The sequence below is a fragment of the Lagenorhynchus albirostris genome, chromosome 1, assembly GCF_949774975.1.
Source record: "Lagenorhynchus albirostris chromosome 1, mLagAlb1.1, whole genome shotgun sequence".
NCBI lineage: Eukaryota > Metazoa > Chordata > Mammalia > Artiodactyla > Delphinidae > Lagenorhynchus > Lagenorhynchus albirostris.
The window spans coordinates 178,815,372-178,831,503 of record NC_083095.1 but is presented as its reverse complement, the minus strand read 5'-3'; the positions used below and the strand labels follow the sequence as shown (position 1 = coordinate 178,831,503).

Below are 16,132 nucleotides of genomic sequence, written 5' to 3'. Positions count from 1 at the left end.
GTAAACTGACAAATGGGGGAAAGAAGACAAAGGAGATTACAGAGAGACCTAAGAGACATACCAAGCTACTGCAATGTATGCACCTTATTTGGATCCAGCTTATGGACCTTACGGGATCCTGATTCAACAACTATAAAAGAAAACAGGAGACAGTCAGGAAATTCTGAACAATGACTAGATATTTGATGGGTTTAAGAAATCCCTGTCAATTATTTTAGGTGTGATAATATATTGTGCATTTTTAAAATATACACGTAAACTAGAAATGCTCACAGAATTCAAAATAATCAGAAGACTGGGGTAGGGAAGGGTATAGAAGAAACAGCTGGCCATGACTTGGTCACTGTTAAAGCTAGGTACCAAGGTGGGGATTCTCTCTATTTGTATTTTTCAATAATATTTTGAAATTTTTCAATAATAAAAGTATTTTTGAAATTTTTCAATAATAAAAGCATTTTTTCAATAATAAAAGTATTTTTTTTAATATACCTGTAAAAATTTACCACTTTAGTATCTCTGATGTCCATTCCCTCATTTTTATCCCTCCTCCTACTTCTGACTCAAACAGTTCCTCAGTATCTCTCCCTTGGACTTAATACAATAAAGCAGAGTCTTACCTCTGTGGAGCGTAGATTCTAACATCAGAGTACAAAACCCAAAACAGTATGTATAATCAAAACTATCCTTGAAAAACCCCTTAAAATCCCAATAGAGAAAGTGCATGACACTGTACGTCATTTTGAATACACAACACTGCTTTATTCAAGTTCTTCTAGCTGCGCTATCAGATAGTATCTATCAACGATCCTTAACTCACTTTAAAACTTCCTCTTCAAGAATATAAGTAAGCCGACACCACCTCTTGCCTGGCCCCCTCAATAATAGTATACTTCATGTCTTTGTCAGCGATGGTTGGGAAAGCTTTACAATAATTCACAAGGGATTTCCATATAGGTTTGCCTAGAGCTCAGTGACTAAAATGGCAGACTGAATTACCTCCATAATTTATTTTTTTTCTATCTCCCCCCACCCGCTAGGCCATATAGCTGGTTTTAAGCATGTTAAATGCACTTATGATCCAGCTCTGCCTTTCTTTTTTATAGTTGGTCTGGTCTCATGTCCTTCCAATCCATTTACCACAACGCTGTCAGAGTGATCTTTCTAAAACAGAAAACTCATACGTTATTCCTCAGTTTCAGTGGCTCCCCATAATCAACAGGATCAAGTCCTTAGTATGAAAGGGTGGAGCAGGGGCCGGAAGAAAGAGGGAGGGGGAAGGTGGGGAAGGAGGGAGGGAAGGCAAGCCAAGGCAAGGGGAGGGGAGGAAGGAAAGAAAAGGATGAGCAGGGGAAAGGGAAAAGAAAGAAAATCTTGCCTATACCATCAGCTCCACCTCTCAGAAGGCCTACTATTCAAACTCTACAATGCAAATCCCTGATATACCTGTGTCTTTTGTCATTTACTTCTCCCTTTGCCTATAATAACCCACTTTTCACACACCGATCTATGTTAAAACACTTACCTTCAACAACTGAGAACTATGGAGTGATTAACACTGAAGAAAAGTAACAGTTAAATTGAAAAATTCCTAATCCTGATCACCAGAAAAACAAAACTAAAATTTGGAACATATTTTCTGGTATGAAAAAGGGGTATTAGATATTAAAGAACAGCATCACTGATACTATATACATCAGGTACATTGTGAGGTTTCGCTAACCAGTCTGGAAATACAATTGGCATTTCTAAAATAAAATGCATTCCAGGCTCCAAAATAATTTTGGAACACAATTTAGTCAGAATTTTTTAAATACACATCAAATTTAGACTATAACAAAGATGGCATTGCAAATCAATATAAAAAAATGAACTGTTCAATAAATGGTGATGGGACAAATGGTAGCATTTTAGCATCTAGGAAAAAATTAAGTTGGAACCATACCTCACATTGTATTTGCTGCATACATTCCAAATGTATCAAAGATTAACTGTTAAAAAAGAAAAGAAAGAAAGAAACTATAAAAATACTAAAGGAGGGAGGGGCTTCCCTGGTGGTGCAGTAGTTAAGAATCCGCCTGCCAATGCAGGGGGACACAGATTCGAGCCCTGGTCCAAGAAGATCCCACATGCCGCAGAGCAACTAAGCCCGTGCGCCACAACTACTGAGGCTGCACTCTAGAGCCTGCGAGCCACAACTACTGAGCCTCTGTGCCACAACTACTGAAGCCCGCGCTCCTAGAGTCCCTGCTCCACAACAAGAGAAGCCACCACGAGAAGCACACGCACCGCAATGAAGAGTAGCCCCTGCTCGCCACAACTAGAGAAAGCCCACACACAACAAAGACCCAACGTAGCCAAAAATAAATAAAATAAATAAATTTACTAAAAAAAAAATATATATATATATATATATATATATAAATATATATATATAAGAAGAGGGAGTTCCCTGGTGATCCAGTGGTTACGACTCTGCATTTCCACTGCAGGGGGCACAGGTTCACTCGCTGGTCAGCGAACAATCCTATATGCCATGCGTTGTGGCCAAGAAAAAAAAAAAGCTTAAGGAAAAACATGAAAGAATTCCTTTATAACTTTGAAGTAGGGAAAGCCTTAACTAATGGTTCAAAACACAGAAACCAAGAAAGACAAGATTAAGAAATTCAACTAAATAAAAATCAAAATTTTCTGCATGAGAAAAAGCCACATGAGCAAGATCAACAACAGGGCCAAAACTAGTCCAACTCATCACAAAAGCCTAATATATGAAGTACTCCTATGAAAGCTCCAACAAATCAAAAAGGAAAAAATCAACAACCAAACAGAAAAAGAACAGATCACATATGGGACAATACCAGTTGAATTGCTCTTAAAAACATGAAAAGATGCTCAGATTCACTCATAGTAAGAGAAATGCAAAATGCATGGTTTGAGACACCAACTTTCATCTACTAGATTACAAAAGATGTGTGCTGCTGGGAACACAAATTGGTACCACCACTAAAGAGAATAATTGGGGAATATCTACCAAAATTAATTGTAAAATCTCTCTGACCCAACAGTTCAACTGTTGGGAATTAATAAAAACCTACAGATGTCTTTGCACAGAAGCAAAATGACATATATATATACAAGCATTAGTCATAAAAGCAAAAGAGTAGAAACAGGCAGCTGATTATATAACATATGATAATAAAGAAAGCTCTATACTAATAATAGATAAACTGTTCAGGAAAACTTAAGATGCAAGAGAGTATATATAATATTCATCCATTTGTATAAAATTGCAGAAAATTTTTGTTTCCTCATATTTATTTGTGTATCCAAAAACGTAGTAACAGCAACTATGTTGGTGGCAGAAACTGTACTGAGAAACTGTGCAGATAATGGTGTACAGGGGTAGGAGCGAGGATTTTTAATATTTAAAATTTTGGATAATGTGACTTATAGTCTAAACATCAGATTTAAATATTTATATATATGTATATAGTGCTAGTCAAAAACATTGTATTTTCCCCGTTTATTTACTCATGCCATGAAACTATTCTATGCCAAAAATACTTTAGAGCTGGCTTCCGAAAATGGAAGTATATACTAATAAATAGTACTAGTTTTATCTCTACTATTTTGAGTTTCTCCATCAGTTACTTAATTTTCATAAAATGCCACAGTTTAATAAATTGAAGTCTACACATTTAAGAATGGTACTGAGCTATAAAGAAACATGGATTTCTCTAAGAAAGGTAACTAAAAACGGAAATGGGGCTTCCCTGGTGGCGCAGTGGTTGAGAATCTGCCTGCCAATGCAGGCGACACGGGTTCGAGCCCTGGTCTGGGAAGATCCCACATGCCGCGGAGCAACTGGGCCCGTGAGCCACAACTACTGAGCCTGCACGTCTGGAGCCTGTGCTCCGCAACAAGAGAGGCCGCGACAGTGAGAGGCCCGCGCACCGCGATGAAGAGTGGCCCCCGCTTGCCACTAGAGAAAGCCCTCGCACAGAAACAAAGACCCAACACAGCCATAAATAAATAAATAAATAAATAAATTTATTTAAAAAATAATAATAAAATAAAAATGGAAATAAAAATTAGAAATACAAAAGGGGTCTTATGAAAGCACACCAAAATTTAAGAAAAGTCAAAATTTGTTTATATTCAAGCAACAAGGATCCACAGGGTGTTAAAATTAACATGCATTAAAAACATCATTTGTCTAGCAATACGCAAAACAGGAGGAAAAGAATATAAAACAGATTTTTATCTCTAACGAAGAAAAAAAAAGAGTGGCTTATTTTCCCAACAGTAATATAAGAAACTGTATCCATTTAAAAAAAAAAATCAAGATTTTAATTAGAAGTATCTGGATCATTCTGCACCAAAACAAAACAAAACTTAAGTTTGTCCAGAAAGTAGAAAAGCTGTTTCAATTTTTAAAAATTAAAAATTACATCCAGTACTGTTAAAAATATTTGAGCAGCAAACAGTTTGATATAATATGAATTACCAGGTATTTTAAAATACATCTGCACTCCAGTGTTCAAGAAAATTTTTCTCAGAATTCTCTGCACTTACCGCCATTATCTGTTCTTTTTAAAGCTCCATCCTTATGAGGACACAGTTCACATCTCTATTAAAAGGGGGGGGGAAACAAAGAGATTTTTCAGATTACCAAAGTATAACATCTTCCCTGTAACTTGAAAACTATTAAAAATATGGTAGTGGCATTTGTACTAGTTGCCACCAAGAGTGTATCAGAAAGATCCTCACAAAGTAATTCTCCTTGACATTTGGTCTTCCTCAGAGTACCAGACAACAACTTTTAAAAAGTAATTTTACTTAACATTTAAATTCCTGCCACAATTTTTTTTCTAATGTTATATTAATAAAAATAAAAAGATTCTCTCAACATAGGATTGGGGCACAGTTTTTAACCTGTGCCTCTACTCCTTTGCTTTCTGAGTAGAATCAACCAGGATTATTACATACTCAGTTGGATCTGGTTTCTCCTGAAATAAAGAGCCAAACTCAAATTCAGAATTTTGATTCAAGTAGGAAGGCATGATCTCACATGTGCTTACCTGCCTTTGGAAGAAAAGAACTGCTCTAATTATTCTAGTTACTCTTTTTATTCACAGCCCAATGATACTCAGAATTATTATGGATCCCTCTCTACCACTCCCACAATTTAAAACCAGAAATAAACACCAAGCCAGTATTGCCATTTCTTTTCACTACTGACAAGAGGACTGAAATAATTGTAAAAATAATAAAGAGTTTCAGTGGCACTGCCTTACTGTGAAGACTACATTCCTAGAAATCATATATGATACTTATTATTTGTACCCTATCTTACTCTCCAAAGAGGTTTGAAGCATATAATATAGTAATATAAATGAGTTACACAGTAAAATATGAGCAAGAAATTAAAATAAAATAGTGAATAAGCACGCAATAAGCTGGTAGGGGGGTTAAAAGACAAAAGTACTAAAAATCATCTATATCCACAATAAGCAGTTAAGGGATACACAAAACAATTAGATGTAAACTATGATATCAGAAACAGTAATCATGGGCTTCCCTGGTGGTGCAGTGGATAAGCATCCATCCGCCAATGCAGGGGATACGGGTTCAAGCTCTGGTCCGGGAAGATCCCACATGCCGCAGAGCAACTAAGCCCGTGTGCCACAACTACTGACCCTGCACTCTAGAGCCTGCAAGCCACAACTACTGAAGCCCGCGTGCCTAGAGCCCATGCTCTGCAACAAGAGGAGCCACCGCAATGAGAAGCCCGCACACTGCAACGAAGAGTAGCCCCCACTCGCCACAACTAGAGAGAAAACCTGCGTGCAGCAATGAAGACCCAATGCAGCCAACAATTAATTAATTTTTTAAAAAAAAAAACAGTAATCATGAAGGGAGGAGAATACAGATGCAGGGTTTTTTGAATGCATTTGAAATTAAGAGATCAGCAACTTAAAACAATCCCGTATATATATATAGACTGCTATACCAAATCCTCATGGTAACTGCAAGCCAGAAATCTATGATAGATATACACATGAAAAAGGAAAAGAAATCCAACCATAACCCAAAAGATAGTCATCAAATCATGAGAAGAAAACAACAGAAGAAGAAGAATGGGAAAAAAAGACCTACAAAAACAAATCCAAAACAACAAAATGGCAATAAGAACATACATATCGATAATTACCTTAAATGTAAATGGACTAAATGCTCCAACCAAAAGACATGGGCTGGCTGAATGGATACAGAAACAAGACCCACATATATGCTGCCTACAACAGACTCACTTCAGATCTAGAGACACACAAATACTCAAAGTGAGGGGATAGAAAAGGTATTCCATGCAAATGGAAAAATGAAAAGAAAGCTGGAGCAGCAATACCGGTATCAAACAAAACAGACTTTAAAATAAAGACTGTTATGAGAGACAAAGAACACTACATAATGACCATGGGATCAGTGCAAAAAGAGGATATAACAATTGTAAAAGTATACGTACCCAACATACAAACACCTAAATATACAAGGCAAATACTAATGAACATAAAATGAGAAATTGACAGGAATACAATAATGGTAAGGGACTGTAATTCCCCACTTACATCAATGGCCAGATCATCCAGACAGAAAAGCACTAAGTAAACACTGGCCTAAAATGACACACTAAAGCAGATGCACTTAATTGATATATATAGATATGTATATCTATATATATGAGCACTCCATCCGAAAGAAGCAGAATACACATTCTTTTCAAGCGCACATGCAACATTCTCCAGGATAGATCGCGTACATACTAGGCCACAAAACAAGCCTCAGTAAATTTTAAGAAAACTGAAATCATATCAAGCATCTTCTACAACACTATGATTGGAAATCAGCTACAAGAAAAATCAGCTACAAGAAATTGGAAATCAGCTACAAGAAAAAAACTATGAAAAACACAAACACGTGGAGGCTAAACAATACGCCACTAAACAACCAATGGATCACTAGCGAAATCAAAAGAGAAAATCAAAGAATACCAAGAGACAAATGAAAACAAAAACATGATGATCCAGCGAGTTCCCTGGTGGCCTAGTGGTTAGGATTCCGGGCTTTCATTGTCATGGCCCAGGTTCAATCCATGGACAAGGAACTGAGATCCCGCAAGCCACGTGATGTGGTCAAAAAAGAAAAAAAAACACAGGATGATACAAAACGTATGGGATGCAGCAAAAGCAGTTGCAAAAAAAGGGAAGTTTACAGCAATACAAGCTTGTACCTCAGGAAACAAAAAACTCTCAAATAAACAACCTAACTTTACATCTAAAGCAACTAGAGAAAGAAGAACAAACAAAACCCAACATTAGTAGAAAGAAAGAAATCATAAGGATCAGAGCAAAAATAAATGAAACAGAAATGGAAAAAACAACAGAAAAGATCAATAAAACTAAGCTGGTTCTTTGAAAAGATAAACAAGTGATAAACCTTTAGCCAAACTCATCAAGAAAAAAAGGGAGGACTTCCCTGGTGGTCCAGTGGTTAAGACCTCCACTGCAGGGGGCAGAGGTTCAATCCCTGTGCAGGGAATTTCCACATGCTGTGGCGTGTGGCCAAAAAAAATTAAAAAGAAAAAAGGGAGAGGGCTGAAATCAATAAAATGAGAAATGAAAAAGAAGTTACAACTGACAGGACAGAAATACAAAGCATCATAAACTACTACTACTACTAGCAACTATACACAACTAAAATGGAAAATCTAGAAGAGATGGACAAATTCTTAGAAAGGTACAGTCTCCCAAGACTGAAGCAGGAAGAAGTAGAAAATATGAACAGATCAAGTACTGAAATTGAATCAGTAACTTAAAAACTCCCAACAGGAAATTCCCTGGCAGTCCAGTGGTTAGGACTCTGCACTTTCACTGCTGAGGGCCTGGGTTCAATCTCTGGTCAGGGAACTAAGATCCCGCAAGCTATGCAGTACAGCCAAAACAAAAAAGTTAAAATACATAAAAAATAAAAGTTCCCAACAAACAAAAGTCTAGGACCAGATGGCTTCACAGATGAATTCTACCAAACATTCGAATATTTAAAGAAGAGTTAACACCTATCCTTCTTAAACTATTCCAAAAAACAGCAGAGGAAGGAACACTTCCAAAGTCATTCTATGAGGCCACCATCACCCTGATACCAAAACCACACAAAGACATCACCAAAAAAAAAAAAATTGCAGGCCATTATCACTGATGAACATAGATACAAAAATCCTCAACAAAACAGTAGCAAACCATATCCAACAATACATTAAAAGAATTATACACCATGATCAAGTGGGATTTATCCAAGGGATGCAAGGGTTTTTCAATGTCTGCAAATTAATCAATGTGTCATATAACACATTAACAAACTGAAGAATAAAAATCATACAATCATCTCAATATATGGAGAAAAAGCTTTTGATAAAGTTCAACGTCCATTTATGCTCCCCAGAAAGTGAGCAGAGAGGAAACCTACCTCAACATAATAAAGGCCATATATGAAAAACCCACAGCTAACATCATACTCAATGATTAAAAGCTGAAAACATTTCCTCTAAGATCAGGAATAAAATAAGGATGCCCAATTTCATTATTCAACATTGTTTTCTAAGTTCTAACCACAGCAATCAAAGAAAAAAACAAAAAAAAGAAAGAAAAGGAATGCAAATTAGAAAAGAAAAAGTAAAAATGCCACTGTTTGAAGATGGCATGATACTCCACATAGAAAATCCTGAAGACGTTACCAGAAAACTACTAGAAAAAAAAAAAAAAAAAACTACTAGAGCCCATCAATGAAATTCAGTAAAGTTGCAGGGAACAAAACTAATATACAGGACTTCCCTGGTGGCGTAGTGGTTAAGAATCCACTTGCCGATGCAGGCGACAAGGGTTCGAGTCCCGGTCCGGGAAGATGCCACATGCCACGGAGCAACTAAGCCCATGTGCCACAACTACTGAGCCTGTATGCCACAACTACTGAGCCTGCGCCCTAGAGCCCGTGACACAACTACTGAGCTCGCATGACACGACTACTGAAGCCTGCGCACCTAGAGCCTGTGCTCTGCAACAAGAGAAGCCACCGCAATGAGAAGCCTGCTCACCACAACAAAGAGTAGCCCCCACTAGCCGTAACTAGAGAAAGCCCACGCACAGCAATAAAGACCCAATGCAGCCAAAAATAAACTAATATACAGAAATCTGTTACATTTCTATACACTAACAACAAACTATCAAAAAGAGAAATTAAGGAAACAATCCCATTTACCACTGCATCAAAAAGAATAAAATACCTAGGAGGTAAAAGACCTGTACTCAGAAAACTATAAGACACTGATGAAAGAAACTGAAGATGACCCAATCAGATGGAAAGATGTTCTTGGATTGAAGAATTAATATTGTTAAAATGACCATACTACCCAAGGCAATCTCCAGGCTCAATGAAATCCCTACCAAATGAGTAATGGCATTTTTCACAGAACTAGAACAGATGATTTTTTAATTTCTATGGAAACATAAAAGACCCCGAATAGACAAAACAATCTTGAGAAAGAAGAACAGAGCTGGAGGAATCCCACTCCCTGACTTCAGACTGTACTACAAAGCTACAAAACAGTATGGTACTGGCAAAAAAAAAAAAAAAGACACATAGGTCAATGGAACAGAATAGAGAGCCCAGAAATAAACCCACATACCTATAGTCAATCTATGACAAAGGAGGCAAGAATACACAATGGAGAAAAGACAGTCTCTTCAACAAAAGGTGGTGGTAACGCAGGACAGCTACATATAAAAGAATAAAATTAGAACATTCTCTAACACCATATACAAAAATAAACTCAAAATGGATTAAAGACCTAAATTTAAGGCAAGATACTATAAAATTCCTAGAGTAAAACAGGCAGAACATTCTTTGACATAAATCACACCAGTTTTTTTTTAATCTGTGTCCTAAATCAAAGGAAACACAAGCAAAAATAAACAAATAAGACCTAATTAACTTAAAAGCTTTTGCACATCAAAGGAAACCATAGACAAAACAAAAGACAACCTGCTGAATGGGAGGTTGAATGAATGGGAGAAATTTTTGCAAAGATGTGACTGATAAGGGGTTAATACCCAACATATATAAAACAGCTCATGCAACTCAACATCAAAAAACCGCCCAATTGAAAAATGGGCAGAAGGGGACTTCCCTGGTGGCACAGTGGATAGGAATCTGCCTGCCAATGCAGCGGACACGGGTTCGAGCCCTGGTCCCGGAAGACCCCACATGCCGCGGAGCAACTAAGCCCGTGCGCCACAACTACTGGGCCTGCGCTCTAGAGCCCACGAACCACAACTACCAAGCCCGCATGCCACAACTACTGAAGCCCACATGCCTACAGCCTGTGTTCTGCAACAAGAGAAGCCACCACACTGAGAAGCCCGCACACCGCAATGAAGAGTCGCTCCCGCTCGCCACAACTAGAAAAAGCTCACGCACAGCAACAAAGACCCAATGCAGCCAAAAATAAATGAATTAATTTTTTTTAAAAAAAAGGGGGGCAGAAGAACTGAACATTTTTCCAAAGAGGAAATGCAGATGGCCAACAGGCACATGAAAAGATGTTCAATATCGCTAATTATTAGAGAAATGCAAATCAAAACTACAATGAGGTATCACCTCACACTGGTCAGAATGGCCATCATTAAAGTCTACAAATAGGAGTTCCCTGATGGTCCAGTGGTTAAGAATCCGCCGTCCAATGCAGAGGACACGGGTTCGATCCCTGGTCAAGGAACTAAGATCCCACATGCCACGGGGCAACTAAGCCCATGCGCCACAACTACTGAGCCCACGCACTCTGGAGCTTACACACCACAACTAGAAAGAAGCCTGCACGCCACAACTAGAGAGAAGCCCGCGCACCGCAACAAAGATCTCGCGTGCCACAACTAAGTCCCAATGCAGCCAAATAAATATTTAAAAATATTTTTTAATTCAATGAAAGCATTCTGTGAGAATCAATGTACTATATGAAATTTACAATAAAGACAATAGTATCATTCATTATAAAAAAAGAAAAATACTGATTCAATTACTTCACTTCTACAGAGCCAAAGAAAATATGATAGAAATGGCAATTATTAAGTACTATGTCATCTTCATATCACTTACACACTTTAATTTCAAGATATGAAAAGACATGTGTACAGAAATATTTTACATCACTGTTTATGACTATAAAGTTTTTATTATAAGTCCAACTGTATAACAATGAGGGAACTAATGCTATATTCACAAATATTTTAAATGAGTTATAAAATGCAGAGGAGAAAATTCTAAAAGAGAACTACATGCTAATAAGTAAAATACTATTACTATGTCTTTACCTTTAGTCTTCTACTAAAGGTAAAAATAGATATATAGAAGACTTGAGAGAAAGAAATAACTACAGACAAAGAAGGTTAAGTTATAATTAGAGGCTATACCCTAAGCTCAGGAAAAAAGTATCAGGTTCTGGACAATAGAGATTCCAGACCCTACAGTAAACTAATCCAACCTGAAAAGTTTCACAGGGCAGGCTGCAGCTGTACATGTTACTATTAAAGTTCCACAGATGCATTCTTATTTAATAAGTGAGAGGTACTGTTTAAATGCACAAGTAAATCCTGTAAGAGAGTACACAGATTATAAGGAGACCAAAAAAAAAAAAAACACACACATTGAAGATCTTACTTTTTTTTTTTCTATTTTATACATAGTAGTTTATATCTCTTAATCCCCTGCCTTGCCCCTCCCCTGCTCCTTCCTTCCCCACTGGTAAACACTTGCTTGTTCTTGGTATCTGTGAGTCTGTTTCTGTTTTGTTTGTTTCTATATTATTTTACTATTTATTTGGCTGCATCGGGTAGCAGGATCTTCACTGAGGCATGCGGGATCTTTAGTTGTGGCATGTGACTTCTAATTCCCTGACTAGGGATCAAACCAGGCCCCGTGCACTGGGAATGCGGAGTCTTAGCCACTGGACTACCAGGAAAGTCCCTCTGTTTTGTTATATACATTCATTTGTTTTATTTTTTGGATTCCAAGATCTCACATTTTAACAAAGGGGGGGAAAAACGTTTTAATTGAAACGGTCCAAACAAGCGCAAGTTATATAAGGTGGTTCCTTCTTTTTTACATCACGTAGTATACTAAGAAAGCATGCAACTACTTTCCATCTTTATAACACAGGCATCAATTTCCAAATACTTTTCCTACTTTACTTTAGATTATTTTCCAAAATATAAAACTCAGTATACTTCACTTAATCAAGTTCACCCAAAATAATGACTTTTAGGAGGCTGTGGCTATTAACAAGCCATTCAGGGCTTCCCTGGTGGCGCAGTGGTTGAGAGTCCGCCTGCCGATGCAGGGGACACGGGTTCGTGCCCTGGTCCGGGAAGATCCCACAGGCCGTGGAGCGGCTGGGCCCGTGAGCCATGGCCGCTGAGCCTGCGTACCGCAAAAAAAAACAAAAAAACAAACAACAACAACAAAAAAAGCCATTCAGCTATAATGGTTTACTCAGACTTCGAACACCATTGTATTACAGAAAGCAACAAGATAATAATTATTTTTTTATAAACAGTATAGGCTAAATAAGAAGAATAAATTCAAGCTTTAAGTTTGATCTTCCTCATATTATATAAAAGATGTAATTGTGGCATTAAAAAAGTATGTGTAGGGAGGGGCTTCCCTGGTGGTGCAGTGATTGAGAATCTGCCTGCTAATGCAGGGGACACGGGTTCGAGCCCTGGTCTGGAAGGATCCCACATGTCGTGGAGCAACTAGGCCCGTGAGCCACTACTACTGAGCCTGCACGTCTGGAGCTTGTGCTCCGCAACAAGAGAGGCCGCGACAGTGAGAGGCCCGCGCACCACAATGAAGAGTGGCCCCCGCTTGCCACAACTAGAGAAAGCCCTCTCACAGAAACGAAGACCCAACACAGCAAAAATTAATTAATTAATTAATAAACTCCTACTCCCAACATCTTCTTTAAAAAAAAAAAGTATGTGTAGGATAAAACATTTACCATCATTACTTCTTTTAGGCAAAAGATAAAAATACATATTAATTAACCTATTTTTTCTTGTGTTTTAGAAAGACTCGTGACTACCAGAGTAGAAATAAGCACCCAGAGCACCCAGGCTGGGGTCTCCATACAGCATTTCCCAAAGGAACCAGAACTGCTGAAAGAAGTGGATGATTCCAGGTCTAGGTCAAGTATGCCCTGAATACCTCATTCTATCAAATAGCAAGGAAGCTATAAAAGACTGCTTTAGTCATATGAAAAGGACCTATGGTCCAACCTAAAGAGGCTCCTGATGGCCAAAGATGAAATCATCTAATGCTAACAGAGATAAAAACTGCAATAAACTGAAAACTACCAAATATTTTTAAATCCATCATAAAATGAATTTCTACTTCAAAAATTGCTGAGTGGACTACCCTGGTGGCACAGTGGTTAAGAATCCACCTGCCAATGCAGGGGACATGGGTTTGAGCCCTGGGCTGGGAAGATCCCACATGCTGCGGAGCAACTGGGCCAGTGCGCCACAACTACTGAGCCTGCGCTCTAGAGCCCATGAGCCACAACTACCGAGCCTGTGTGCCACAGCTACTGAAGCCCATGCGCCTAGAGCCCGTGCTCTGCAACAAGAGAAGCCACCGTGATGAGAAGCCTGCGCACCACAACGAAGAGCAGCCCCCGCTTGCCGCAACTAGAGAAAGCCCATGCGCAGCAACAAAGACCCAACGCAGCAATCAATCAGTCAATAAATATTAAAACGAAAAGAAAAGGAAAGAACTAAACAGGGAATTCCCTGATGGTCCAGTGTTAAAGAATCCGCCTTCCAATACAGCGGATGCGGGTTCGATCCCTGGTCGGGGAACTAAGATCCCACATGCCACGGGGCAACTTAGCCTGAGCACCACAATCACTGAGCTCGCACGCCTCAACTAGAGTCTGCGTGCCGCAAACTACAGAGCCCATGTGCTCTGGAACCCACTCATGACAACTACAGAGCCCCCATGCCCTGGAGCCTGCGTGACACAACTAGAGAAGAGAAAACCCACAGGCCACAACTAGAGAGAAGCCCACGCCCTGCAACAAAAGATCCCACATGCCTCAACAAAGATCCTGCGTGCTGCAAATAAGACCCGATGCAGCCAAAAATAAAGAAAATAAATCTTTAAAAACAAAAAAGAACTAAATAAAAATTCTTAAACTTAAAAATATAATACATGAAGTGAAAAATTCATTGGATGGGCTTAACAACAGACTCAAGATGACAAAGGAAAGAGTCAGTGAGCTTGAAGCTACATCAATAGATAGGATCTATCTGAAAAAGAGAAAATGGTAAAAAAAATGAACAGAGCTTCAGGGACCTATTGAACAGTATCAAGAAGCCACCATGTATAATTGAAGGCCTGGAAGAGGAGGAGGAGGTGAGGGAGAGAATATGAATATGAGAATATGGCAGTAAAGAAAATTTTGAAAAAACAATGGATGAAAATTTCCTCTATTTGAAGACAAATTTATGGATTCCAGAAGCACAGTGAATCCCAAACAAGCAAAACCGCTTCATGAAAAGCAAACAAAAGTCTTCAAGAGGCAGCCAAGGGCTTCCCTGGTGGCGCAGTGGTTGGGAGTCCGCCTGCCGATGCAGGGGGCGTGGGTTCGTGCCCCGGTCCGGGAGGATCCCGCGTGCCGCGGAGCGGCTGGGGCCGTGGGCCATGGCCGCTGGGCCTGCGCGTCCGGAGCCTGTGCTCCGCGGTGGGAGAGGCCGCGGCGGTGAGAGGCCCGCGTACCGCAAATAAATAAAATAAAATAAAAAAATTAAAAAAAAAAAGAGGCAGCCAAAAGAAAAGGACACACCAAAGACAGGGAAACAGTGATTGAATTAATAGCTGATCTCTCATCATAAACTATGGAAGTCAAAACAGTAAAACAAACATCTCTAAAGTGCTTGAAGAAAAAGAACTGTCAATCCAGAATTCTGTATCTAATATATCCTTCAAAATGAAGGTGAAACAGACGTTTTTAGGTAAGAAAGAGCAAACAGAATTCATCACCAGGTGATACAGACTACAATAAAGGCTACAAGAAATTCTTCGGAATAAAGGGAAATGGTACTAGATGAAAAACACAAATCTTCAGGAGGCAAAGAAGAACACCATAAATGGTAAATATCTGGGTAAATATTGCGTTGGCCAAAAAGTTCGTTTGGGTTTTTTCGTAAGAGCTTATGGAAAAATCCGAACAAACTTTTTGGCCAACCCAATATAAAAGACTTTTAGTTCTTAAATTCTTAAAAATACATATGATTACTGAAAACAAAAATTGTAATACTGTCTTCTGGGGTTTATAATATATGTAGCTCTAATATATATGACAATAGACAATAGCATAAGTAACAATGGACAGAGGTGATGTGATGTAAAAGAATCTCTACAGTTACAAGATTTCTACACTTTACAAGAAGTGATACAATATTAACTATAAGTGGGTACGCTAAATAGACTGTAAAAAAGGTAAGGAAATATGCTGAAATTGCTAGAGAAACACTAAGAAACTAATGCAAACAGAAACAGCTCTATAAAACTGGTACATTAAAAATTCTCTACATGCAAAAAATTAAGTTGGACCCCTTATGCATATGATATATAAAAGTAACTCAAAATGGATCATATACTTAAATGTAAGAGCTAACACTATAAAACTCTTAGAATGAAACTGGAGTAAATTCTTCATGACTCAGGGCTGGATAATGGTTTCTTAGATACAACACCAAAAACAGAGGCAACAAGAGAAATAATAGATAAATTGTAATTTTCCAAACCTAAAACTTTTTGTTCTGCAAATGATACCATCAAGTAAAAAACCCCATAGAATAAAATACTTACAAGATATATATCTGATAAGGGACTTATACCCAGAAAATATAAAGAGCTCTATAACTCAATAATAAAAAGATATATAGGGACTTCCCTGGTGGTTCAGTGGTTAAGACCCCATGCTTCCACTGCAGGGGGCTCGAGTTTGATCCCTGGTTGGGGAACT

At 38.4% G+C, this 16,132-nt stretch overlaps 1 protein-coding gene across 7 annotated transcripts in view; it reads right to left on the bottom strand.

The window, feature by feature from the left end:
• MLLT10 (MLLT10 histone lysine methyltransferase DOT1L cofactor) overlaps positions 1-16,132 on the bottom strand; it is a 249,207-nt gene that overhangs the window by 194,166 nt on the left and 38,909 nt on the right. For all 7 annotated transcript variants that reach the window (XM_060161293.1, XM_060161275.1, XM_060161303.1 and 4 more), the window contains one exon: positions 4,573-4,627. In XM_060161293.1, the coding sequence (XP_060017276.1) occupies positions 4,573-4,627 (55 nt within the window). The remainder of the gene's footprint in view (positions 1-4,572; positions 4,628-16,132) is intronic.